Raw genomic sequence first — 27376 nt, forward strand, 5'->3', positions numbered from 1 at the left:
CGCTTCCACCTTTGACTTTGAATCTTGAATAAGTGACACAAAGATAAAAGTTCAGTTCAGGTCCTTTCATGGTAAAGGGCATAGCGTTTCATTGGCAGTGGCAATAATGGAACAAGGCTGCAGTGGGGGGAAAGACAATAGATACGCTTTCTGCTTCTTGGCTCTTCCAGAAATGCCTTGCTATCTTACATTTCCCAAGTCTGGTCCTCCCATATATATATTTTTTGGTTCTATGATCCCTTGAGGTCCTTCCAATAGGTTTCTTTTTATTTTTTTAATTTGACAAGAGTCAGTTTCCATTTCTTGCCATCCAGACACCTAACAGATATGTTATACTTGAAGTACCAAAGCAGGGCTTTGAGGATCATGACATTCACGAAAAAAGTCATGTTTATTTTTCCTGGTTTCTAATATGTGTTTACATAGAAATAGCTTGTGGTTAGAATAATTTTCGAGATCCTTCAGAAATGAAGTCCCAAAGTTTGAAAACAGTAAAAGACTTTACTTTTAGATATTATAGCCTAAATACCACTTGTGCTGACTAAAAACAGAAATTAGTGTTTTATAAGCTGAAAACCACAGAAAACATTTTTGGGGAAATAGTTTGATACTCAGTCATTGTTTTCTACAAACGAGTAGACATAAGGAGAATAAAGAATTCCCAACGTACTTTATATTTGAGCTACCAGATTACCTTAATTTAAAATCAGAAAAATTGGAACCTTAGGTACAGTTACAAGGAAGTTCCATTCAAGTCTTCAACATCATTTATACAATAACTACAAATAAAAGTAATGCAAAGTTTATCAAATTCACAGGATTTATTGAAGGTGAAAACCTGTGACAGCCAACAGACGGTCCATCAGAGTAAAATTGATGAAAAAGTTCCCAACTACACTACTTGAAAACAACTTTGCCTGAGAAATCAGCTTCTTAATATCAGAAGACATATATACTAGTTGATTTAACTCATATCATATTCCATAACATTTGTTAGAAACTCTTGTTTTTTTCTAATTCATTTTTGTTTAAGAAAGATCACTCCATCCAAAATTTAACTTTTAGCAGATGCACGTACTATAAAAGAGGTACATGGTAGGCAGCTTCTGAGACTAAGACAGAAGTGTCCAGGAGAAGTGACTCCAAGTTCAAGTTTCATTTCAAATAGAGAAATATGGCCAATTCTTCTCCTTATACAGTTTCTGGATCTTACCACTCTGATTGAGAGAGACATCCTGGAATAGCAAGTTACGGAACTGTAAGAACTCCTTTCTCAAAAATGTACATAAAGTTGAGAGAAGTCTCTGTTTTTTGTTTTGGAGGTGGAGTCCTGCTCTCTCACCCTCTCGCCCTCTCGCCCTCTTGCCCAGACTGGAGCAGTAGTATGATCTCAGCTCACTGCAACCTCTGCCTCCCGGGTTCAAGAAATTCTTCTGCCTCAGCCTCCTGAGTAGCTGGGACCACAGGCACGCACCACCATGCCTGGCTAATTTTGTATTTTTAGTAGAGATGGGGTTTCACCATATTGGCCGCGCTGGTTTTTACCTCCTGACCTCGTGATCTGCCCACCTCAGCCTCCCGAAGTGCTACCATTACAGGCGGGAGCCACCATGCCCAGCCCAAAAGAGGCCATTTTTAAGGGATCTTTGCTTTAGTTCTCTCATCCTGATTCTACTTGGTAGTCCTGGACATGGAGAATCTGGTAGGAAATACCTATCAAGAGGGCCAAGAGACAAATTGGATGCATATAGACATGCATATAAACCAAACAGTGCTAAGTAATACAGACAGAAAAAGGCAATTCCAATAGAAGAAAACACAAAAAGAAGCTACTAGAGAGTGTAGGGATTAAGACTGCAAGCTCACAAATCAGAAGGCCTGGATTTCCATCATTTTCTCTTCTGCAAAATGAAGATAATAGCATCTAGTTCATAGAATTATTATAAAGATTAAATTAAATAATAGACAAAGATGACTTAGAACAGTGTCTGGTGCTTAGTAAGAGCTCAATAAGTATATCACCTCTCTTCTGAGTTTCAGATTCTCTATCCCTAAAGTGGTATGAACTAACTGCAGCTACCTCATAGGGTTGTCTTGAGCATCAAATGAGGTTATGTGAGTAGAATACTAAACATTGTACCTTACAAATAGTAAATGATCAATAAATATACATTATTATTATTAATTATTGATAATCCCCTTTCTCCTCCCACCAGATTCCCTTGCACCAATCATATTTTCTTTCCTTTGTACTGCTGGTAGAGGTTGAAGCAGAGAAAATCTTGAGGTTTCCCTAGAGGTTTAAGGTGGCTAGTTAACCCTAGGCTGAGATACTCTCCTCAGCTTTCTTACGTTTTATTCTCAATTGTCATCAGAATAAACATACTTCATCCTATAGACAGAGAGAATAAAACAGAGGAACAAGTCAGGCAGCCTATGGGATTATGCTGTTTTTTTGTTTTGTTTTGTTTTGTTTTCAGAGTCTCACTCTGTCGCCCAGGCTGGAGTGCAGTGGTGCCGTCTTGGCTCACCACAACCTCTGTCTACTGGGTTCAAGCGATTCTCCTGCCTCAGCCTCCTGAGTAGCTGGGATTACAGGCACACACCACCATGCCCAGCTAATTTTTTTTATTTTTAGTAGAGATGGGGTTTCACCATGTTGGTCAGGCTGGTCTTGAATTCCTGACCTTGTGATCCACCTGCCTCGGCCTCCCAAAGTGCTGGGATTACAGGCGTGAGCCACCGCGCCCAGCCTATGCTGGTTCTTAATACACATATGCATCCGTACCCACACAAGTTTCCATTCAAGAGGCTCAAAATTCACGATCTCCCATATTTTAACAAATAAATCCCTTAAATATGAAAATCATTTATGTGCCAAGATGGCAGACTTGGTAACATTGCATGAGGAATAAAATATTTTATGGACTGATAGATAAAAAGGGAACTATGTAGTGGTAGCTGAAGCATTTCACACTTACGATGTGTGACAAGCAAGTAAGCAAAGATGAGGTTCTGAGACTATATTGCTAAAATATCATATGATTGGTATTTGACTCTGCAGTTAAAAGTTTCCATTGATTTTTAAGAGTACTGTAATTTATATTTTCTAAATTTCTCTTCCAAGGTGAGTAAAAGTAAGGGGCCAGCAAATACAAGGTGTATTCATGAAAAGGCAGTCAATCTTATTTGGCTGAAATAAAGGGTAGAGTAGAGGGAAGGAATGAGCAATGAATAAGGCTGGGGTTAGATTGTGAGGGCCTTGAGCACCATGCTATGGAAGTTGAGCTTTATTCAAATATTTTGAGCTAGCATGTTAGGCAAAGTTTATATGAGACGTATGATTCAATTATGTTTTGAATTGCATAATTTCATAAACATATCTAAAGAAAAGGTAATAGAAATATAGGCAATTGTCCATATTTCCTGCATAGGTTGATGGACATTAGTAAGCACTATAAAACTCTTTTTTCCAATAATCCAAACATTTTATTACACTTGATTAGGAAATGGTTCATTAATGATCTCATTTTATATCATATAATTGGCACATACTCAATTTGAGAAAGGCATAACATATATACACTCCCAAATGAATTACCACTCATTTTATTCAAAAGTTTATCATATTTTATTAAGGCATGATGTGCATTCTGCCTCTTGGAATTCTATGTTCTAGATGTATTCTGTGCATCACCTTCAGTCTATTGTTTCAAATCCAAGCATACTATCAAAATATCCCTTAGAATTCCCTTAAAAAAACATTTTGAAATTTTGAAGCCACATCTTTGGGATGAAAGCTTGAAATACTTAAATGTAAGTCAACCATTGAACATGTGGACTTTTGCTAAACTTACTTAATAGTTCTTAATATTTAGAAGTCTTAACCATTAAACAAAATAAGCATCTATTTATAATGGCCCAGCAGACTAATTAGTTTAGAAAACAATCTTCTAAAGTCCCCCTCCCATCTGTACCACAACCCAGGGTCAATTAATTTACCAGGTTTTAATCTCTAGACTATATAAGGCTAAATTGGAAAAGCCTTAAAATAACCCTTGAAAATGTGGACAGACTCTTAATTATGGCAATAGTATACACAGAAAAATGCCCTTAGACTGTATTGTTTCACAAATGCTTCTAACGAATTCCTTTATAGAATCATGCCAGTGCAGAGCTAATTTAACTCAGTTTTCAATGGAAACTAAAGAGATCTGTAATCTATTGCCTATCATTTCTTTCTCAAATACAACACAGCCAACTTTCATTTTAATTATTTTGTAGCTTATTCAGAAAAATAGTGCTAACATTAGGGAAGAATTAAATCATCTTCACTTGCATGTTAGCAATTTCATATAAGATTTGGGTCATATTAAGCTGTTCAAAAAGGCATCTTGGTAATGATTCGTTTTCTTTAAAAATAAATATGGTGTATGTGTGTGTTGTGTGAGAATGCGCACCTAATCAGATCACACTATAAAGCAAAACTTGGCAAATTATAGCTCTTTGGCCAAATCCAGATCATCACTTGTTTTTGTAAATAAAGTCTTATTAAAATACAACCATGCTCATTCATATATGTATGATCTATGACTGCTTTTGCAATACAACAGCAAAGTTGAGGAGTTTGACAGTGACTATATGGTTCACAACCCCTAAAATAATTACAATCTGGCTCTTTACAAAAGACATCTGCTGACCCCTGATATAAAGGATCAGACTTAGATATCATTTGCTAAAAATGTCCACCCGATATCAAAAATATATACATGCAAGCAAAATAAAATGTTAAGCAAGTAATATTTCTGGCAAGGGATTACAGTTATCATAATCGCCAACCCTTACTAGCAATAAACAGGCACATTGGTGAGAGGTAATATGCACAGATTCAATGTAGCATGTTTAGTGTCTCTTTCGTATAGATAGACTAAGAAAATTTGTAAATCACCTTTGTCAATTTTCATAGTGTTCTCTGGAACTATACACACATGGGCTGCATCTGCACAATGTGTAAAGATTTTTTAAATAGAAATTCAGTCAACTGGTTATTTTGTATATAAATTAGGTGAACCTAATTTTTATTTCTCGTATAGAATAGCTTGGAATGTTTTTACTGCAGTATGCCCTTGAACAAAAGGTCAGTAGTCAGTCAATTGAAGTTTCATAGACAGCTTGAATGACTGAGAGTCAGCCTTATTTAGTAGATATAACTCAATAGGTTTTCTGAGAGAAGTCAAGTATCAATTCCTGATTATGCTTCTTAGCAACTGTGTCACCTTCAGCTAGTGGTTGCCCTCTCTGGGCATGTTTCTTCACGTGTTGATATCATATGTTTCACAAAGCTGAAGTCATGATTAGATGAAGTACTGTATATGTGATACCAATTATAACACCTGACACATAGCTGGCATTTATTAGAGGGTAATATCTTTCTCTTGACAAATTACTTTTATTATCCCAATCAATTATTCATATATATAAAGAACAGTTGAAACTGACATGAGTGTATTTTGAAACTTACGGAAATTGAAACATATACTCCAGATTGGCAGGGTCAAACGGAAATAAATGAAAAATCCAGGGAAGGGGGAGCAGGGAAAAACAAACACAGCTGCCAGAAAGCTATACTGATGTAGGCAGAATAGAACTTTCACATTACTGATTGCTTTATTTATCAATGAAACAATGGAGAGTCTGCTCGGTTTTGTTTTTTCTTTTCTTTTTCTTTCTTTTATTGTTTTGCATGATAGAAACTACATGTTCATATATGTCATCGAGACAACAGACTTGTCCTGGGCTTGGCAGAAACCCAGTTGAAACTACTTTTTAAATACAAGCTGGTATAAATAGCAGGAAAAGCTATTCAGAATAATGGAGATAATTCCAGGAATAATTTGGTTAATGACAGGTTTTTAAAATGTTGATACGTGTTACATTAATGTACAGCAGCAGAATTGCAAAATTTGAAAAATAATGCATAATGTCAAAAAGAACACAAAAGAACTGATGTCATTATTTTGAAACTTTAAAAATAACAAATGATGAAGAGAAAATAATCCCCAAAGGTGTACATTTAATGTTAACATTTCTTGAGAGAATTATTTCCATTTGCACTAGAAGATAGAGACTAATGTATTATTTGATTGGCGAATTAGAGATGAAAGAGAAGGGGAGTTTTCATTCATTTCATTCAATTATTTGAGGGTAACAAAAATAACCTCTTTGGGGACTGAATAATTTGATGATTATAAAGGCAATTTCAATTGACTGTTCACAATCCATATTCATTTCATATCCATTAAGGACAAATTATACCACCCTATTTAGCAGAGAAATAAAGAATGGGAATGCTTTCATAAAAATAGCAGCTCTCATGTGTGGTCCCTTTTATTCAAGCACAATCAACTGCATCTGTTTGTGAAGAAACAGCAAATGTATCAATTAATTTTTTGAAAGACACAAACAATGTAAGTTAAGATAGAAAATACCAACCCCTTTATGTTGGACGTGAGTATCGGAGACTCCATTTTCAAAGGAAGCTTTCACCTGGGGCGCTGTTTTTGAGATTCTGTTTAGAAAAGAAGTTTAAACATGTCTATACAAATATGGCTTTCAAAAATTAGGCGCTTGGAGCCGTAACTCTATTTTCATTTCAATATGAAAAAGATGAAGTGTCTGTCACAGATTAAAATCAATTTGAGATTATAGTTTTCAAGACTTGGAGTGCCTTCTTTTCCCTTGTTTCTTACTTAAAACCTCTTTATGGGGACATTTTAATGAAGCAATTTACTTTTCTTTCTGGCTCACATTTCGTAACGAGTCAATTAAAGCACAAGTGGTTAAAAGTCCAGACCTCTCAGCTAGATGGGCCTCGATTTAGGCATCATTTGGCTCCTTCTTTGCTGGGTGATCTTGATCAAGTTTCTTTACCTTTCTAAACCATGATTTCTGCATCTATAAAGAAGATATACAATACAGTGGCTGTGAAGATTAAAGGAAGTCATGCATGTTAAGCAGAAACAATAAATGTATATAAACACATTATAAATACATTTACACATGCATTATATAATTATATAATATGATATTTGCAAATACAAAATGTAAAATTAAGTAACAGTTTTGCTTATGTCTAAACAACAAATGTATAATATACATACACCTGGACATTGCTATGGTTTGGATATGGTTTATTTTGCCCCACCAAATCTCATATTGAAATTAAATCCCCAATGTTGAAGGTGGGGCTCAGTGGGAGGTTTCTGGGTCATGGGGACAGACCCATCATGGATGACAGTGCCATTCTAGCAGGAGTAAGTTCTTACTCTTAGTGGTCATGAGAACTGGCCGTTGAAAAGAGCCTAGCACCTCTTCTACTCTCTCTTGATTCCTTTCTTGCCATGTAATCTCTACACAGGCCAGCTCCTGTTATCCTTCCACCATGTCTGGAAACAGCCTGAGGTCCTCCTGAGAAGCCGATGCTGGCGCTATGCTTCTTACATCCTGCATAAACATGAGTTAAATCTATTTTCTTTATAAATTACTCAGTGTCAAGTATACCTTTATAGGGATACTGTGCTATAATCCACACAAATGGAGGAAGACAGGCATAAATGTAACAAATGTAACAAATGTTGGACTAGGATTCATCAGATCCTAGATTTAACAAATAAAACTACAGGATGCCCAGATGAATTTGAGATTCATGTAAAAAATCATTGGGTGTCTTATATATATTATATTTCAATAGCTTTTGGAGTACTCGTAGTTTTTTGTTAAATGGGTGAATCACATAGTGGTGAAGTCTGAGATTTTAGGGCACCCATAACCCAAGTAGTGTGCAATGTACTCAATATGTAGGTTTTTATCCCCCACTCACCTCCCAGCCAACCCCTTCTGAATCTCTAAAGTTCATTTTATCACTCTGTGTGACTTTGCATACCCATAGTTTAGCTCCAACTTATAAGTGAGAGCATGCAGTATTTGGTTTTCTATTCCTGAGGTGCTTCACAGAGAATAACGGCCTCCAGATCCATCCAAGTTGCTGCAAAAGATATTATTTCTTTCCTTTTTATGGCTGATTAGTATTCTGTGGTGTATATATGCCACATTTTCTATATTCACTCATTCTTTCTTTTGAGTAGACAGACAGAAGTGATATTACTGGATAAAAGGGTAGATCTACTTTTAGTTATTTAAGAAATTCCTATACTGTTTTCCATAGAGGTTATACGACTTCACATTCCTACCAGCAGTATATAAGCATCCCCTTTTCACCACATCCACACAAACATTTTGTTTGTTTGACTTCTTAATAATGCCCAGTTCTTGCAGGAGTAAGGTGGTATCTCATTGTGGATTTAATTTGTATTCCTCTGATGATTAATGATGTTGAACATGTTTTCATATGTTTGTTGGCCATTTATGTATCTTTTCAGAAAGGTTGATGTATGTCATTGGTCCATTTTTTTATGAGATTTTGTGTTTTGTCTTGCTGAGTTGTTTGAATTCTTCATAGATTCTGGATATTAGTCCTTTGTCAAATACATAGTTAGCAAATATTTTCTACCATTCTGAGGAGTGTCTGGTTACTCTGGCAATTATTTTTGTTGTTGTACAGAAGTTTTTTTAGTTTAATTCTGTCTCATTAATTGATTTTGTTTTGTTGCATATGCTTTTGAGATTTAGTCATAAATTCTTTGCCTAGGCTAATGTCAAGAAGAATTTTCCTAGATTATCCTATAGAATTTTTATAGTTTCAGGACTTAGATTTGAGTCTTTGACCTATCTTAAGTTTATTTTCATATAAGAGATATGGATCCAGTTTCCTTCTAATATATGTGGCTATCCAGTTTTGCCAGCACCATTTATTAAATAGGACAACCATTCCCCAATTTATGTTTTTGTATGCTTTGTTTAAGATCAGTTGGCTCTAAGTATTTAGCTTTATTCTTGAGTTCTTTATTCTGTTCCACTGGTCTATATGCATACTTATATACCAGTACCATGCATTTTGGTAACTATAGCCTTGTAGAATAATTTGATATCCAGTAATTTGATGCCTTCAGATTTGTTCTTTTTGCTTGAGATTGTTTTGACTATTCAGGTTATGTTTTCGTTCCATATGAATTTTAGGATTGCTACTTCTAATTACGAACAAACTGATGTTAGTATTTTGATAGGAATTGCATTGAATCTGTGGATTGCTTTTGGCAGTATGGTCATTTTCACAATACTGACATTTCCAGTCCACGAACATGAGATATGTTTTGTTTGTGTCATCTATGATTTCCTTCAGCAGTGTTTAGTAGTTCCCCTTATAGAGATCTTTCACCTCCTTGGTTAAGTATGTTTCTAGATATTTTATTTTTTTTGCAGCTGTTGTAAAAGTTACTGAGTTTATGATTTGATTCTCGGTGTGGTCATTATTGTTATGCAAAAGTGCTACTGATTTGCATACATTTATTTTGTAACCTGAGACTTTACTGAATTTATTCATCAAATGTAGGAGTCTTTCAGAGGAGGTTTTAAAGTTTTCTAGTACTATAATCATGTCATCCGAGAACAGCAATAGTTCGGCTTTCTATTTTCCCATTTGAATTCCCTTTCTTTCTTTCTGTTACCCTGATTGCTCCAGCTAAGACTTCCAGTACTATGTTAAATTGAAGTAGTGAATGTGGGCTCCTTGTCTTGTTCCAGTTCTCATGAGGAATGCTTTCAACTTTTCTTTATTTAGTATGATATTGGCTGTAGGTGTATCATATATGGCTTTTATTATTTTGAGGTATGTCCCTTCTATGCCTCGTTTGTTGAGGGTTTCTACAATAAAGGGATGCCAGCTTTCATTAAATGTGTTTTCTGCATTTATTGAAATGATTATATGGTTTTTGTTTTCAGTTCTGTAAATGTGATGTATCATATTTATTGACTTGCTTATGTTAAACCATCCTGCGTCGCTGGACTAAAACCCACTTGATCATGATGTATTATCTTTTTGAAGTGATGTTGGATTTAGTTAGCTAGTATTTTATTGAGGATTTCTGCATCTATGTTCATCAGGGATATTGGTCTGTAGTTTTGTTGTTGTTGCTATGTCTCTTCCTGGTTTTGGTAACAGGGTAATACTGAGTTCATAAGTGATTTAAGGAGGATTCCCTGTTTTTAATCTTTTGGAATAGTTTCAGTATTATTGGTACTATTTCTTCTTTGAATGTCTGGTAGAATTCAGCTATGAATCCATTATGTCCTGGGGTTTTGGGGGACAATTTTTAAGTTACTGATTCAATTTTACTGCTTGTTATTGGTCTACTCAGAGTGTTTATTTCTTTCTGATTTAATCTAAGAAAATTGTATATTTCCAGGAATTCACCCATTTTCTCTAGGTTTTCTAGTTAGTGTGCATAGAGGTGTTTATAATAGTCTCAAACAAATTTTTTTTTGTATTTCTGTGGCATCAGTTGTAATATCTCCAGTTCCATTTCCAATTGAGTTTATTTGAATCTTTTCTTTCTTGCTCAATCTAATTATCTATCAATTTTGTGTATCTTTTCACAGAACCAGGTTTTTGTTTCATTGATATTTTGTATTTTATTTTCTGTTTTAAATTCATTTTGTTCTACTCTGACCTTTGTTATTTAATTTCTTCTGCTAGCTTAGGGTTTAGTTTGTTCTTGTTTCTCTAGTTCTTGAGGTGTGACATTAGGTTGTCAAGTTGTGATCTTTCAGCCTTTTGGATGTTGGCATTTAGCACTATACACTTTCCTCTTAGCACTGCTTTGGCTGTATCCCAGAAGTTTTGACAACTTGTGTCACTATTATTATTCACTTCAAAATTTGTTTTAATTTTCATCTGATTTCATTGTTAATCCAAAATCACTAAGGAGAAGACTGTTTAATTTCTATACATTTGTATAATTTTGAGGGTTCCTTTTGAGTTGATTTTAGGATTTTTTTCCACCGTTGTCTGAGAAGACACTTGTTATGAGTTTGATCTTTGAAATTTGTTGAAACTTGCTTTGTGGCCCATGATATGGTCTATCTTCGAGAATGTTTCATGTGCTGATGAGAGGAATGTATATTCTGCAGTTGTTAGGTAGAATGTTCTGTAAGTGTCTGTTAGATTCATTTGTTTTAGAGTATAGTTAATAACCATTGGGTTTTTTTTTTTTTTTTTGTTAACTTTCTGTCTTAATGATCTGTATAGTGCTGTCAGTGGAGTATTGAATTCTCCCACTATTATTGTGTTGCTCTCTGCCTTAATTCTTAGATTTTGTAGTAATCGTTTTAGAAATCTGGGAGCTCCAAAGTTAGGTGCATATAAATTTTGGATTGTGATATCTTCTTGTCGGATTGATCATTTTATTATATAATGTCCTTCTGTTTCTTTTCCACTATTGTTGCTTTGAAGTTTGTGTAGTCTAATACAAAATGGCTGATCTTGCTCACTTTGGGTTTTCATTTGCATGGAATATCTTTTCAACTCCTTTACCTTGAGTTTATAAGAATCCTTATACGTTAGGTGAGTCTCTTGAAGACATCAGCTGTTTGGTTTGTTACTTTTTGTTCATTCTGTCAATCTGTGTCTTTGCAATGGAGAATGTAGGCCATTTATGTCCAATGCTAATATTGAGATGTGAGGTACTCTTCCAGTCATCATGTTAATTGTTACCTAAATACCTTGTTTTCTTCGTTGTGTTATTCTTTCATAGACCTTGTGAGTTTTATGCTTTCAAGAGGTTTTTTGTTTTGTTTTGTTTTGTTTTTGTTTTTTCCTTTAAATTACATTTATTTTAATGCTGAATTTACTCCCGTGCCATAAGTTTTTGTTTCTTCAGTTTCTTCTGGGATATCTTTTTCTTCTGGGCAACCTCCTCTTCTGGTTTAGGAACAATCTGTTCCTTTTCAGTAAGGATCATCTCAGTATGGCAGGGAGAGCTCATGTATGGGTTAATCCGACCATGAGCTCTGTAGGTCCGTCGGCGCATTTTAGGTGCTTTGTTCACTTGGATATGCTCGATGACCAGAGAATCTACATCTAAACCCTTAAGTTCAGCATTACTCTCTGCGTTTTTAAGCATGTGCAGCAAAAATTCAGCACTCTTTTTGGGCCATCGACCTTGTGTCCAGCCCCACTGCTTGGCCTGGGCACACCTGCCAACTCCACCATTGTAACGTCGGAATGGTACGCACTGTTTCTGTAAAGTGACATCTTTCAGATACTTCGTGGCTTTTCGAANGCACTGTTTCTGTAAAGTGACATCTTTCAGATACTTTGTGGCTTTTCGAATATGCATACCCTTGATGGCCTGGGCAGTTTCACGAGTGTTCTTAAAGTGAACACGAAGATTGGAACCTCTTGATTTGCATGATTTCGTGGGGTTCTCCGGGTCAAGTGAATAGCGAGCCATTTTCACAGATTACCTCAGGCCACTTAGGGAAAGAGCTCAAGAGGTTTTATTCTGGTGCATATTGATCTTTTGTTTCAAGACTTGCTGCTCGTTTTATTATTCATTGCAGGTCTGTTCTGGTATTAACAAATCCCTCCGCGTTTTCTTGTCTGAAAATGGCTTTATTTCTTTTTCATTCATAAAACTTAGTTTTCCTGGATACACAATTCTTGACTTACGCTTATTCTGTTTAAGGAAGCTAAGGATAGGACCCCAGTCCTTTCTAGCTTGCATGGTTGCTTCTGAGAAGTCTGCTGTTAATCCGATAAGTTTTCTTTAATATGTTACTTGATGTTTCTGTCTCAATGCTCTTAGAATTCTATCCTTCTTGTTTACTGTAGATAGCCTGATGATGTTATGCCTTGCTGATTACCTTTTTTCAATTAATCTCTCTGGAATTTTTTGAGCATTTGTATATTGACATCTGAGTCTGTAGTAAGGCCAGGGATATTTTGCTCAATTATTCCCTCAAATAAATTTCCCAAACTTTTTGCTTTATCTTCTCCCTGAGGTACACCAATTATTCTTATATTTGGCAATTTTACATAATCCCATATTTATTGGAGACTTCGTCTATTTCTTTTGATTCCTTCTTATTATTACCATAATTATTTTTCTTGTTCCCTTTTATTTGGGTGGACTATTCTAATTGTTCTCGAATTTATTTTCCATTAGACTATTTTCTTATTATTATTTTCTCTCTTAAGATTGTAACTTAATGTGTATAATTTATTGTAGCCTAATTTGGCTCTTGGTTCTTTTAGAGGTGAAGACTTCATATCGATTCTTGGTTATAGAGAGCCTTTGTATGATGGCTTTTGCAGATGCTGGCTGTAGTAATAATGTGCTCACTGTGTGAGCAAGTTCAGTCTCCTACGGGGTTGGAACGCCAGAGATCTCTTAAAGCTTCTCTCATTTCCTTATGGTATGCAAATGTTTATTTATTTATTTATTTATTTTTCTCCCAATATCTTATTTACTGGTTTGACTAGTTCCTGCTTCAGGCCAGCAGGAGACATGTCTCTTGGTAGAAACCAGTTGCGACTAAAGCAGTTGGATGAACGTAATACTCAGTGATAAGCAAAGGTCCCAGCTTCGACAGAGGTGGCTGAGTGAGCTCTCAGTGAAACACACTGAGGTCTTATCACGGGAAAAGTGGGGACCACCTCAGCTCCCCTGCCAAGCCAGCAGAAAAGCAATGCAACTTGCAGACACACTCCTGACCCATTGTTCTGGCTATTCAAATCAGACAGGCATCTCTTTTATCAGCAGGAATGTTGCTTTTCCAAGTAGAGAGGAATTGTGACTCTAGCCCTTGTGCAAGGCTGAACCTGGAGGTCACTCCTTCTGTAGGATGCAGTCATTCTGAAGTGTCCCAGAAAGGCTGTCTATAGTTGTGCCTACATTGAGCTTTCATGGGAGAAGCCTCAGCTGTGTCTGCAATACTGGCGGAGGGGAGGAAATGAATCCCCTTCTCCAAGACGATTCACAAGTACCACAGCTGCCTGACTGTTGGGTAATAGCTGCCGACTTTCCCCATTTAGCCCAGCATAGCACCTGCGCCTCTGCTGAAAGAAACTTCCCACCAGCAGAAAGTTCTGGGACTCAAGGTCTATCATCTGGATTATGTTGTCCCATGGAGCATTCTCTTAATATGGTACACTCTTCCTTTTCCTAGGAGTAGAAGTCCCTGAAGGCCAGACTACTGTTAATGCTGCTGTTCCTCTGTGTCTAGCTGCAGAGTAGGGCTGCCACATTCCAGGCTGATGCTAGGGAATGTCTGCAAGGGATCAAGAGTTAAGCCTTCCCGATGGAGACAGCAATTGAAGCTTTCAGACCATGCCCTACCAGCCTGCCAACTGGGCAGACTGTGGCTGGGCATCTTGTGTTTTATCTGCCAACTGTAACTAGAAGATTTTATTGTTAGAGGGTTTCAAAATGTCCCCATATGTAAAAGTTATTTGTCATTACTTTCATTTTGTGAGTTATCATAGTGTAATAACCAGTTTATTGAATTGCCTGGAATACTCCTATCTCCACTCTGATCAATCTGCTTACCAATATTTTAGTGACATCTTTTCAGATGCAATAACTCACTGGTCACTTATAACAACTGTCCAATATTCAGATATTGGGATCTCTTTAAGGTGGCACAAATCCAGCTACTTCTATAACATCCACTTGAACAAAGTAAAACTAAATCATTAGTGCCATGCCAGGATGGTGAACAAGTTAGCTGCCCTCACTGCCATATGGGATCTTCTATATTGAAAACTGGCACCTGACTCTGTACATATGCACAAGTCCTCAAAATCTAGGAAACATTGATTATGCTCGCCTGGTAAGTTTATTTTCGCCATTTGTCACCTAGGAGGCAGGAAGAACCTACAGATTTTCGGCTGCCCACCCAGCATTCAGATGGGGAGAAGGGTGAGCCGTCTTTCTTACATGTACCCTCAACCCTAGGGACTATCTTACCTAGTTTGAAAGGAAAATATAAAAGTCAAAGCTTAATCTATTTTATTCGTTCCCTTCCAACAATTTCTTTTGAATTTCTTTCTTTTTTCTGAGAAAAGTTAGAAGTGACAGTGATGGTTGGATTTATTCTTTATTTTACCAAATTGTGGATAGATACATCTAGCACCTTGCTTTGGAATATGCAGACACTATTGTACATTCTTCTAAGTTTGGGGCTTCAGCCAAATTTCTGAGACAATAGGGAACACTTAACATGCTGATACATTATTTAATTCACATTGATTCATAGAACTAATTTAATTACAAAATATAGGAATTTTAAAATGATTAATAAGCATCATGCATGATGCTTATTGACAACTTAGTATATTCAAGCTTAATGTAGACTCTGTAATTATCTGATCTCAGTGAATTCATCAGTTAAAACAATCCATTCTGCCATAATATCAAATGATCTATGATCTTAAGATTTGGAACTTGGAAGGATGACTTCTAATGACCTTGGGATTTGTATTATTTACTTTCTTAACATTTAATTTAATAATCTCTACATTTCTTCTTTGTAAAGTCCTTAACTTAGGGCTAATACAAATCTATTTTATGCCGGGCATGGTGGCTCACGCCTGTAATCCCAGCTCTTTGGGAGGCCAAGGTGGGTGGATCACAAGGTCAGGAGATTGAGACCATCCTGGCTAACACGGTGAAACCCCGTCTCTACTAAAATACAAAAAATTAGCCCGGCGTGGTGGCGGGCGCCTGTAGTCCCAGCTACTTGGGAGGCTGAGACAGGAGAATTGCTTGAACCCAGGAGACAGAGGTTGCAGTGAGCCAAGATCATGCCACTGCACTCCTGCACTCCAGCCTGGGCAGCAGAGCGAGACTCGGTCTCAAAAAAAAAACAAGAGTCCATCTTAAATAGTTTTATTTTCTTACCATATTGATTTCTTAGCACTTCTGCCATTTCCTTTTTTAATTATTATGTTTTAAAGTTGATATATTGTTATTGTAGATATTTATGGGGTAATATTTGATGCTTCAATATATATCTTTGCTATATAATCATTCAGTCTGAGTATTTAGTGTATCTGTCACCTCCTGCATTGATCATTTATTTGTTTTAAGGGCATTCAAAAGTATCTCTTCTAGCTGTTTTATAATATGCATTATTTTACTGTTAACCATCTATTGCACCTGCAATAAAAAACCAAAATTTATTCCTCCTACATAATTGTAACTTTGTACCCATTACCCGTCATCTTCCAAATCTCCTACCCCTCCTTTTCACCATCTCTGGTAACTACTGTTCTTCTCTGCTTCTACGACATCATTTTTTTTCCTTTTTTTCAGATTCCACATATGAGTGAAATCAGGCAGTGTTTGTCCTTCTGTGTCTGGTATATTTCAGTTAGCATCATGTCCTCCAGGTTCATCTATTTGGTCACAAATGCTAGAATTTCATTTTGTTTTATGGAAGAATAGCATTCCGTTGTGTATGTATACCATATTTTCTTTATCAATTTATCCATTGTTGGATACATAGGTTGATTTTATATATTCACTATTGTAAATAATGCTGTAATAAACATAGAAGTGCAGGTATCGTGTTGACATACTGATATATTTTCCTTTTAGATATATGTGCAGTAGTGGGATTGCTGAGTCATGTAGTATTTCTATGTTTAATTTTTTAAAACAAACTCCATAGTGTTTTCATTATGACTGTACTAGTGTACAATCCCAGCAGCAGTGTGTAAGTGATCCTTTTCTCCTCATCCTCACCAATTTAAAAAAAAAAGCCTATACGGCAAATATTCTAGCTTCACTTCATGCAAATAATCAGACCAAGAATAATAAGACTAAAACGTATTTTGCAAATAAATTGGTCCCACTATGATTTGTCTGTAGTAAAAATGAGGGGCTGGAGAGAGGAAAAATAGGTTTCTGAAGAAACTATAGTATACCTGTTNCAAGAGTTAAGCCTTCCCGATGGAGACAGCAATTGAAGCTTTCAGACCATGCCCTACCAGCCTGCCAACTGGGCAGACTGTGGCTGGGCATCTTGTGTTTTATCTGCCAACTGTAACTAGAAGATTTTATTGTTAGAGGGTTTCAAAATGTCCCCATATGTAAAAGTTATTTGTCATTACTTTCATTTTGTGAGTTATCATAGTGTAATAACCAGTTTATTGAATTGCCTGGAATACTCCTATCTCCACTCTGATCAATCTGCTTACCAATATTTTAGTGACATCTTTTTCAGATGCAATAACTCACTGGTCACTTATAACAACTGTCCAATATTCAGATATTGGGATCTCTTTAAGGTGGCACAAATCCAGCTACTTCTATAACATCCACTTGAACAAAGTAAAACTAAATCATTAGTGCCATGCCAGGATGGTGAACAAGTTAGCTGCCCTCACTGCCATATGGGATCTTCTATATTGAAAACTGGCACCTGACTCTGTACATATGCACAAGTCCTCAAAATCTAGGAAACATTGATTATGCTCGCCTGGTAAGTTTATTTTTCGCCATTTGTCACCTAGGAGGCAGGAAGAACCTACAGATTTTCGGCTGCCCACCCAGCATTCAGATGGGGAGAAGGGTGAGCCGTCTTTCTTACATGTACCCTCAACCCTAGGGACTATCTTACCTAGTTTGAAAGGAAAAATATAAAAGTCAAAGCTTAATCTATTTTTATTCGTTCCCTTCCAACAATTTCTTTTGAATTTCTTTCTTTTTTCTGAGAAAAGTTAGAAGTGACAGTGATGGTTGGATTTATTCTTTATTTTACCAAATTGTGGATAGATACATCTAGCACCTTGCTTTGGAATATGCAGACACTATTGTACATTCTTCTAAGTTTGGGGCTTCAGCCAAATTTCTGAGACAATAGGGAACACTTAACATGCTGATACATTATTTAATTCACATTGATTCATAGAACTAATTTAATTACAAAATATAGGAATTTTAAAATGATTAATAAGCATCATGCATGATGCTTATTGACAACTTAGTATATTCAAGCTTAATGTAGACTCTGTAATTATCTGATCTCAGTGAATTCATCAGTTAAAAACAATCCATTCTGCCATAATATCAAATGATCTATGATCTTAAGATTTGGAACTTGGAAGGATGACTTCTAATGACCTTGGGATTTGTATTATTTACTTTCTTAACATTTAATTTAATAATCTCTACATTTCTTCTTTGTAAAGTCCTTAACTTAGGGCTAATACAAATCTATTTTATGCCGGGCATGGTGGCTCACGCCTGTAATCCCAGCTCTTTGGGAGGCCAAGGTGGGTGGATCACAAGGTCAGGAGATTGAGACCATCCTGGCTAACACGGTGAAACCCCGTCTCTACTAAAAATACAAAAAATTAGCCAGGCGTGGTGGCGGGCGCCTGTAGTCCCAGCTACTTGGGAGGCTGAGACAGGAGAATTGCTTGAACCCAGGAGACAGAGGTTGCAGTGAGCCAAGATCATGCCACTGCACTCCTGCACTCCAGCCTGGGCAGCAGAGCGAGACTCGGTCTCAAAAAAAAAACAAGAGTCCATCTTAAATAGTTTTATTTTTCTTACCATATTGATTTCTTAGCACTTCTGCCATTTCCTTTTTTAATTATTATGTTTTAAAGTTGATATATTGTTATTGTAGATATTTATGGGGTAATATTTGATGCTTCAATATATATCTTTGCTATATAATCATTCAGTCTGAGTATTTAGTGTATCTGTCACCTCCTGCATTGATCATTTATTTGTTTTAAGGGCATTCAAAAGTATCTCTTCTAGCTGTTTTATAATATGCATTATTTTACTGTTAACCATCTATTGCACCTGCAATAAAAAACCAAAATTTATTCCTCCTACATAATTGTAACTTTGTACCCATTACCCGTCATCTTCCAAATCTCCTACCCCCTCCTTTTCACCATCTCTGGTAACTACTGTTCTTCTCTGCTTCTACGACATCATTTTTTTTCCTTTTTTTCAGATTCCACATATGAGTGAAATCAGGCAGTGTTTGTCCTTCTGTGTCTGGTATATTTCAGTTAGCATCATGTCCTCCAGGTTCATCTATTTGGTCACAAATGCTAGAATTTCATTTTGTTTTATGGAAGAATAGCATTCCGTTGTGTATGTATACCATATTTTCTTTATCAATTTATCCATTGTTGGATACATAGGTTGATTTTATATATTCACTATTGTAAATAATGCTGTAATAAACATAGAAGTGCAGGTATCGTGTTGACATACTGATATATTTTCCTTTTAGATATATGTGCAGTAGTGGGATTGCTGAGTCATGTAGTATTTCTATGTTTAATTTTTTAAAAACAAACTCCATAGTGTTTTTCATTATGACTGTACTAGTGTACAATCCCAGCAGCAGTGTGTAAGTGATCCTTTTCTCCTCATCCTCACCAATTTAAAAAAAAAAGCCTATACGGCAAATATTCTAGCTTCACTTCATGCAAATAATCAGACCAAGAATAATAAGACTAAAACGTATTTTGCAAATAAATTGGTCCCACTATGATTTGTCTGTAGTAAAAATGAGGGGCTGGAGAGAGGAAAAATAGGTTTCTGAAGAAACTATAGTATACCTGTTATTAAATTATAGCCTTGTGCATTGTTTTCCATTTTTATTATTTGTCTACAATTTTCCTGGCCTAGAGCCTGAATTCTTTCCTGCCTACAGGCCTCCAAACCAATATTTTCAATTTTTTTTCTCTCTTATTCTTCTGACTTAGAATCACTGAAAATTAAAACTGTTGTGTTTTTCTTAAAGTCCTGCAAGCTTATGCTAGACAACTTAAACTTTGAGAGAAATAATAGCAACTGTGTGCGTGTGTGTGCGTGTGTGTGTGTGTGTGTGTGTGTGTGTGTGTTTGTCTCCCTGCTGATAGATGGACGTCTCAGTAATACAGCTTAAATCAATTTTCCAGAATTGACTTTCCTTTTGTTGCTATAATGTGGCTTTGGTCTTTTTTTTCTCCTTCCTTTTTATTTTTCTTCTTACTTCCTCCCTCTATTTCTCTCTGTGGGACACCAGACTTCATGACCTCCTATAATGAGTTTTTCTTACAACGTGGGATCTAACCTTCTAGGAATAAACCTCAGTGACAAGGGATCAGATGAAACCCATAACCAGAGACTTATTTTCTTCTACATTGCTTTCTGTGAAATATTTTGAAGAATGGAGGGGGAATGTGAAAGGAAAATAATGTCTCAGGACCCCAAATTCACTAAACCAAATGAATAATTCAGCTTGGGAATTGAGTCACACAAACAAAACAAGGCAAAACAAAACAACTGCCATCCTTTATGTTTCCAAACAGATAACTGCAATATGGAAGGCCACCCTATCTCCCCAGGCGGCCTCTCTCACAAATTGCTCACGAGGAAATTCCTTGAGGATCCCAAAATCTTTCACAATACGTATCCCCCTACAAATTAATCCTGAACCAGAGTTCTGTTTAATCTCATCCTGACAGTGTAAATTAACAGCTTAACTTCACAGGTACCAAAAAAGGACAAGACTAGAAATCATGCCTCAGCCTACCCCAAGACAAATATATATTTGACTTCTTTCTCTACTCCATGCTTACTTTATTTTATGTTAAATGCAGATCTAGCATGCACAAGATGAATGCATAATTATCTTTGTTTTAACTTTTTCTCCTTCCCCTCCTGCCCACTCTTTTCTCTTTAAATATTGAAGTCGTCAAAACTCTTTTTGGAAAAAGCACAAGCCACAGATCCTAGTGTAACTTGTGTTTCTTTTTCCCAGGCACATTCTCAACATTGGCAAAATAAACCTCTAAGTTGGTTGAGATCTGTCTCAAAAGTTTTGAGTTTGAGTTTGGTCATTCTCAATGGAGCGAAGTGTTATCTCATTGTGGTTTTCATTTACATTTCCCTTATGACAGTGATGTTGAGCTTTTTTATATGTATTTGATCATTTGTATGTCTTTTAATAACTGTCTTTTTAGGTCTTTTGCCCATTTTTAAAATTTGTATTTTACTTTAAGTTCCAGAATACATGTGCAGAATGTGCAGGTTTGTTACATAGGTATAGATGTGCCTTGGTTGTTTGCTGCACCTATCAACTCGTCCTCTAGGTTTTAAGCCCCACATGCATTGGGTATTTGTCCTAGTGCTCTCCCTTCCTTTGCCCCCACCCCCAGCAGGCCCTGGTGTGTGTTGTTCCTTACCTGTGTCCATGCATTCTCATTGTTCAGCTCCCACTTATGAGTGAGAACATGTGGTGTTTGGTTTTCTGTTTCTGTGTTAGTTTGTTGAGAATGATGAAAGGGATTTTTTTTTAAGACAGGGTCTTGCTTTGTTGTCCAGGCTGGAGTGCAGTGGCATGATCTTTGCTCACTGCATCCTCCGTCTCCAGATTATTTAGGCAATTCTCGTGCACCAGCCTCTCAAGTAGCTGGAAATATAGGTGTGCACCACCACACCCAGCTAAGTTTTGTATTTTTAGTAGAGACAGGGTTTCTCCATGTTGCCCAGGCTGGTCTTGAACTCCTGCCTCAAGTGATCCACCTGCCTCGGCCTCCCAAAGTGCTGGGATTATAGGCATGAACCAGCATGCCCAGCCCTTTCACCCATTTTTAATCAGGATTTTTTTTGTTTCTGTTTACTCGTATAGTACCTTATATATTCTGGATAGTTACCCTTTGTCACCTGTATAATTTGCACATATTTTCTGATATCCTGTAGGCTTTCTTTTTAATAGTTTCCTTTGCTGTGCAAAAGTATTTTAGTTTGATGTAATCCTATTTGTCTATTTTTGGTGGTGTTGTTGTTTGTACTTTTGAGGTCTTGATTTAAAAATCTCTGCCCAAACCAATGTTTCAAAATATTTCCCCATGTTTTCTTCTAACAGTTTTATGGTTTCAGATCTTATGTTTAAATATTTAATTCAATTATCAGTTGATTTTTTTATATGGTGAGAGGTAGAAATCTAACCTTATTCTTCTGTATGTGGATATTCAACTTCTTCAGCACAATTCGTTGAAGAAGTTATCTTTTCCTGAAGGTGTGTTGTTGTTAGCTCTGTAAAAAAGAAGTTGACCCTAGGTGTCCGAATTTATTTCCAAGTGTTCTATTCTGTTCCATTGGTTTATGTGTCTATGTTTTTGCCAGTAGCAGGAAGCTTTGTATTATATTTTGAAGTAAAGTAGTATGATACTTCAAGCTTTGTTCTTTTTGCTTATAACTGCTTTGACAATTTGGGCTTCTTTGTGATTCCATATGAATTTTAGATTTTTTATATATTTGTGAAGATTGTCGTTATTTTAATAGAAACTGCATTAAATCTGTAATCACTCTGGGTAGTGTGACCATTTTAACAATATTAATTTTTACAACCCATCAACATGGGATATTTTCCCTTTTTCTGTGTCCCCTTGATATGGTTTGGCTGTGTCTCCACCCAAAGCTCATCTTGAATTCCCATGTGTTGTGGGAAAGACTCACTGGGAGGTGACTGAATCATGGGGGCAGGTTTTTGCCATGCTGCTCTCATGATAGTGAGTAAGTCTCACGAGATCTGATGGCTTTATAAGGGGGAGTTTCCCTGCACAAGCTCTGTCTTTGCCTGCCGCAATCCATGTAAGATGTGACTCACTCCTCCTTACCTTCTGCCGTGATTGTGAGGCCTCCCGTGCCATGTGGAACTGTAAGTCCATTAAACATCTCTTTTGTAAATTGCTCAGTCTCAGGTATGTCTTTATCAGCAGTGTGAAAATGGACTGATACATCCCTTCAGTTTCACTTATCAAAGTTGTATAGTTTCCACTATAGAACACTTTCACATCTTTGGTTAACTTTATTACTATTTATGTTATATTTTGTAGCCATTGTAAGTGCAATTATTTTCTTGACTTCCTTTTCAGATAGTTCACTATTAGCTTACAAAATGCTACTGATATCTTTTGTTGATTTTGTATTCTTCAACTTTACTGAATTGGTTTATTAGTTCTACCCGTTTTTTTCATGGATTTTTCATGGAGTTTTAAAAGGGTTTTTTCTTTATTAGTAAAATTCGATGTGGGTCCATAGAAAAAGGGTCCAACCTTTTATTCCCTTTTTCATTTGCGGGATGCCTTTTCTCTTTCTTTCTCTTGCCATAAATTGGGCTTCCTGGGCTGCTAAGGGTCAATCTTAGTACTACGTTGAGTAGCATGTGGTAAAAGAGGGGGGCCAAAGCCTTGGTCTTTTATTCCTGGATTTTCTTAAGGGAATTCAACTTTTCCTCATTCAGTATGATGTTAGCTATGAGTTTGTCATATATGGTCTTTACTGTGTTTGAGGACCTTCTATACTTAATTTGATCAGAGTTTTTTTCATTAAGGTATGTTAAATTTTGTCAACTGCTTTTTTCTGTGTCTATGGAAATGATCATATAGATTTTGTTTTTCCATTGCTATAGTTTAATCACATTCATCAATTTTTGTATGTTAAATCATCCTTGCCTCCCTGGATCATTCACTTGATCATAGTGAATGAACTTTTTAATGTGCTGTTGGGTTTGGTTTGCTACTATTTTGATGATACTTTTCATGTATGTTCATCAGGGAAATTGACCTGTACTTTTCTTTTCAGTTGTGTCTTTGTCCAGTTTGGGATTCAGGGTAATTCTAGCCTCATAAAATGAGTTCAAAAGTATTCCATCCCATTTAATATTCTAGAATAGTTTGAGGAAAATTGGTATTGTTTCTTCTTTAAATATTTGGTAGAATTCATCATAGAGGCCATCAGGTTTTGAGCTTTTCTTTAATGAAATGCATTTTATTCCTGATTCATTTTTCTCACTCATTATTGGTCTGTTCTGACAATCTACTTCTTGAGAATTTAATCTTGATAGCTTCTATGTGTGCAGAAATTTATCCATTTCTTCTATCTCATCAAACTTATTGACATATAGTTGTTCATAATACTTTTTTTATGACCTTTTGTATATCTGCAGTATCAATTGTAGTGTCTTCATTCTCATCTTTCTGATTTCATTTATTTAAATATTCTTTTTTTCTTAGTCAAGCTAAATGCTTGTTAATTTTGCTAATTTTTGAAAGACCCAACTCTTTATTTCATTGATCTTTGAATTATATTTTTAGTCTTTAATGTATTTTTTCTCTGAGTTTTCTAATTTCCTTCCTGTTATCAATTTTGGGTGTAGTTTGCTTTTGTTTTCCTAGTTAGTTGGGGTTGTTGATTAGAAATTAATATGGATAGGCTTTGTGTAGAAATTAATATGGATAGGCTTTGTGTTCCCACCCAAATCTCATTTTGAATTGTAATCCCCAGATGTTGAGGAAGGAACCTGTTGGGAGGTGATTGGATCGTGGGAGCAGTTTCTCCCATTCTGATCTTGTGATAGTGAGTGAATTTTCATGGGATCTGATGGTTTTATAAGGGTTTGAAAGTTTCTGCCCCTGCCACCTTGTGACAAAGGTCCTTTCTGCCTGCTTCCCCTTCTGCCATAATTGTAAGTTTCCTGAGGTCTCCCCAGCCATGTGGAACTATAAGTCAATTAAACTTCTTTCTTTATAGATTACCCAGTCTTCGGTATTTCTTTATAGCAGTGCAAAAATGGACTAATGCAGAAATTTCTCTTCGTTTTTTAATGCAGGCATTTGTTGTTATAAACTTTTATTTTAGAACTGCTTTTGTTGTGTCCCATAGGTTTTAGTATGATGTGCTTATTTTCTTTTTTGTTGCAAATAAATTTTAATTTCACTTTAAATTACTTCATTGACTCATTCGTTGTTCAGGAACATATTGATTCATTTACATGTATATGTTAAATTTTCAAAGATTTTTATTATTATAGTTTTATACTATTGTGGTAATTAATAGACAATTACTATGATCTTTTTAATTTAACTTTTAAATTCAGGAGTAAATGTGTAGGTTTGTTAAATAGGTAAATTTGTGTCACAGGTGTTTGTTATACAGATTATTTAATCACCCAAGTATTAAGCCTAGTACCCATTAGTTATTTTTCCCAATCCTCTACCTCCTCTAACCCTCCACCCTCCAATAGGCACCCATGTGTGTTGTTTCCCTCTGTGTGTCCATGTGTTCTCATAATTTAGCTACTACTTGTAAGTGGAAACTTACGGTATTTGATTTTCTGTTCCTAGATTATTTTGACAAGGATAATGACCTCCAGCTGTATTCATGTTCCTGCAAAGGATATAATCTCATTCTTTTTTATAGATGCATAGTATCCAGTGGTGTGTTTGTACCACATTTTCTTTATCCAGTCTACCATTGACGGGCATTTAGCATGATTTCATGTCTTAGCTATTGTGAAGCAATAGCAAACATGTCTTAGCTATGCTTTGCTAATGTGACTTGCTCCTCCTTACCTTCTGCCATGATTGTGAGGCCTCCCCTGCCATGTGGAACTGTAAGTCCATTAAACGTATCTTTTGTAAATTGCTCAGTCTCAGGTATGTCTTTATCAGCAGTGTGAAAATGGACTGATACATCCCTTCAGTTTCACTTATCAAAGTTGTATAGTGAATATATGTGAAAATATCTCCATAATAGAAGAATTGATATTCCTTTGGATATACAATATGGTTAGGCTTTGTTTCCTGACCCAAATCTCATCTTGAATTGTAATCCCTAGGTGTTGAAAGAGAGATCTTTTGGGAGGTGCTTGAATTATGGCGGGTAGCTTCCCCCATTCTGTTCTCATAATAGTTGACTTCTCATGAGATCTGATGGTTTTATAAGGGGCTCTTCCTGCTTCACTTCCTTCACATGCTCTCTCTCCCCTGCTGCAATGTAAGACATGCCTACTTCTGCTTCCACCATGATTGTAAGTTTACTGAGGACTCCCTAGCCATGCAGAGCTGTGAATCAATTAAACTGCTTTCCTTTATAAATTACTCCGTCTTCAGTAGTTCTTTATAGCAGTGTGAAATGGACTAATGCAGTCAGTTGGTAGCACAGAGAGTGGGGTACCACTATAAAGATACCTGAAAATGTGGAAGTGACTTTGGAACTTGGTAACGGGCAGAGGTTAGAACAGTTTGGAGGGCTCAAAAGAAAACAGGAAGATGTGGGAAAGTATGAATTTTCCTGGAGACTTGCTGAATGGTTTTGACCAAAATACTGATACTGATGTGGACAATAAAGTCCGGGCTGAGGTAGTCACAGATGGAGATGAGGAACTTGTTGGGAACTGAAGCAAAGGTCACTCTTGCTATGCTTTAGCAAAAAGATTGGTGGCATTTAGCCCCTGCCCTAGAGTTCTGTAGAACTTTGAACTTGAGAGAGATGATCTGAAATTGGAACTTATCTTTAAAAGGGAAGCAGAGCATAAAAGTTTGGAAAATTTGTAGCCTGATAAAAACATTCAGCTCAGCTTCTGTATTTTCCCTCTGTCCACTAATCGTGCCTTCCCTCTGAATATGGCTGAAATTGGTTGGAGTCAATGTGGCCCAACTGGAGTATATGCAGAATGAGCTTGCTAAGATCACATCCGAATTTCCACTGCTTGTTCTATACTAACTCCCCTGAAGTGGCACATGTGACATGTGAGATATGAACAGATAACTGAATGCCCAAGGGGTTTCCAGACCTCTTCTTTTCTTCCACCAGTTACCTGCCAATCCCAGAATCCACCCCTTAAACCTTTTCTGGAAAAAAAAAAATATGCCTTGAAGCCAGCACAAGGAGATCAATTTAAGTGGAACTCCTGCCTTCTTATTGGTCGGCTCACAATAAAAGTCTTACTTTTCTCAAAAATCCAGTGTAACAGTATTGATTCTAGCACATCAGGTAGTAAGCCTTTTTGCTTGGTAACAGTTGTCATGAGTCTAATATAACGTGTCTTTTGGTTATAATAGACTATTATAAACTTATAGTAACTTGCTTTTGGTTACATAAAAATACTCTAGACTTTTTTCCTCCCCATCAACAATTTATACTTTTGTTTCTTTACAATTTACATTTCTATTATGAGTTTATTTGTCACTTATTGTAGCTGTGATTGTGTTTATATCATTTTGTCTAAATCTTCATACTTGAGGGTTGAGACATTAACATAGCACCACTGCATCACTGGGATGTTCTAAGTTTGTTTTATGAATTTACCTCTACTGCTGAGTTTGATGCATTTGCATATTTTATTACATCAATTATGATTCTTTTCTTTCCAACTGTAGCACTCCTTAAATATTTCTTTTAAGGTGGGTCTGGTGGTGATAAATTTCTTCCACTGTGGATTTTCTAGGAACGTAGTTTTTGTTTGTTTGTTTGTTTGTTTGTTTGAGACGGAGTCCCGCTCTGTTGCCCAGGCTGGAGTGCTATGGCATGATCCATGATCTCGGCTCACTGCAACCTCCACTTCACGGGGTTCAAGTGATTCTCCTGCCTCAGCCTCCTGAGTAGCTGGGATT

The 27376-nt window shown here is 36.3% G+C and overlaps 1 protein-coding gene across 1 annotated transcript; it reads right to left on the reverse strand.

The window, feature by feature from the left end:
• Window positions 1–11764: 11764 nt before the first annotated feature.
• LOC108513164 (60S ribosomal protein L17-like) lies at window positions 11765–12440 on the reverse strand. Its single transcript, XM_017848851.1, has 2 exons — window positions 12287–12440; window positions 11765–12235 (listed from the first exon to the last, which is right to left on the reverse strand). The coding sequence occupies exons 1-2, from the start codon at window positions 12405–12407 to the stop codon at window positions 11802–11804; spliced, it is 555 nt and encodes a 184-aa protein (XP_017704340.1). The 5' UTR covers window positions 12408–12440; the 3' UTR covers window positions 11765–11801.
• Window positions 12441–27376: the final 14936 nt, after the last annotated feature.

The sequence above is a fragment of the Rhinopithecus bieti genome, unplaced genomic scaffold, assembly GCF_001698545.2.
Source record: "Rhinopithecus bieti isolate Rb0 unplaced genomic scaffold, ASM169854v2 scaffold_32193, whole genome shotgun sequence".
NCBI classification, from domain to species: domain Eukaryota; kingdom Metazoa; phylum Chordata; class Mammalia; order Primates; family Cercopithecidae; genus Rhinopithecus; species Rhinopithecus bieti.

What these genes read in the sequence shown, in the direction of transcription:
- LOC108513164 (XM_017848851.1), bottom strand. Translation starts at nt 12,407, where the DNA reads ATGGCTCGCTATTCACTTGACCCGGAGAACCCCACGAAATCATGCAAA.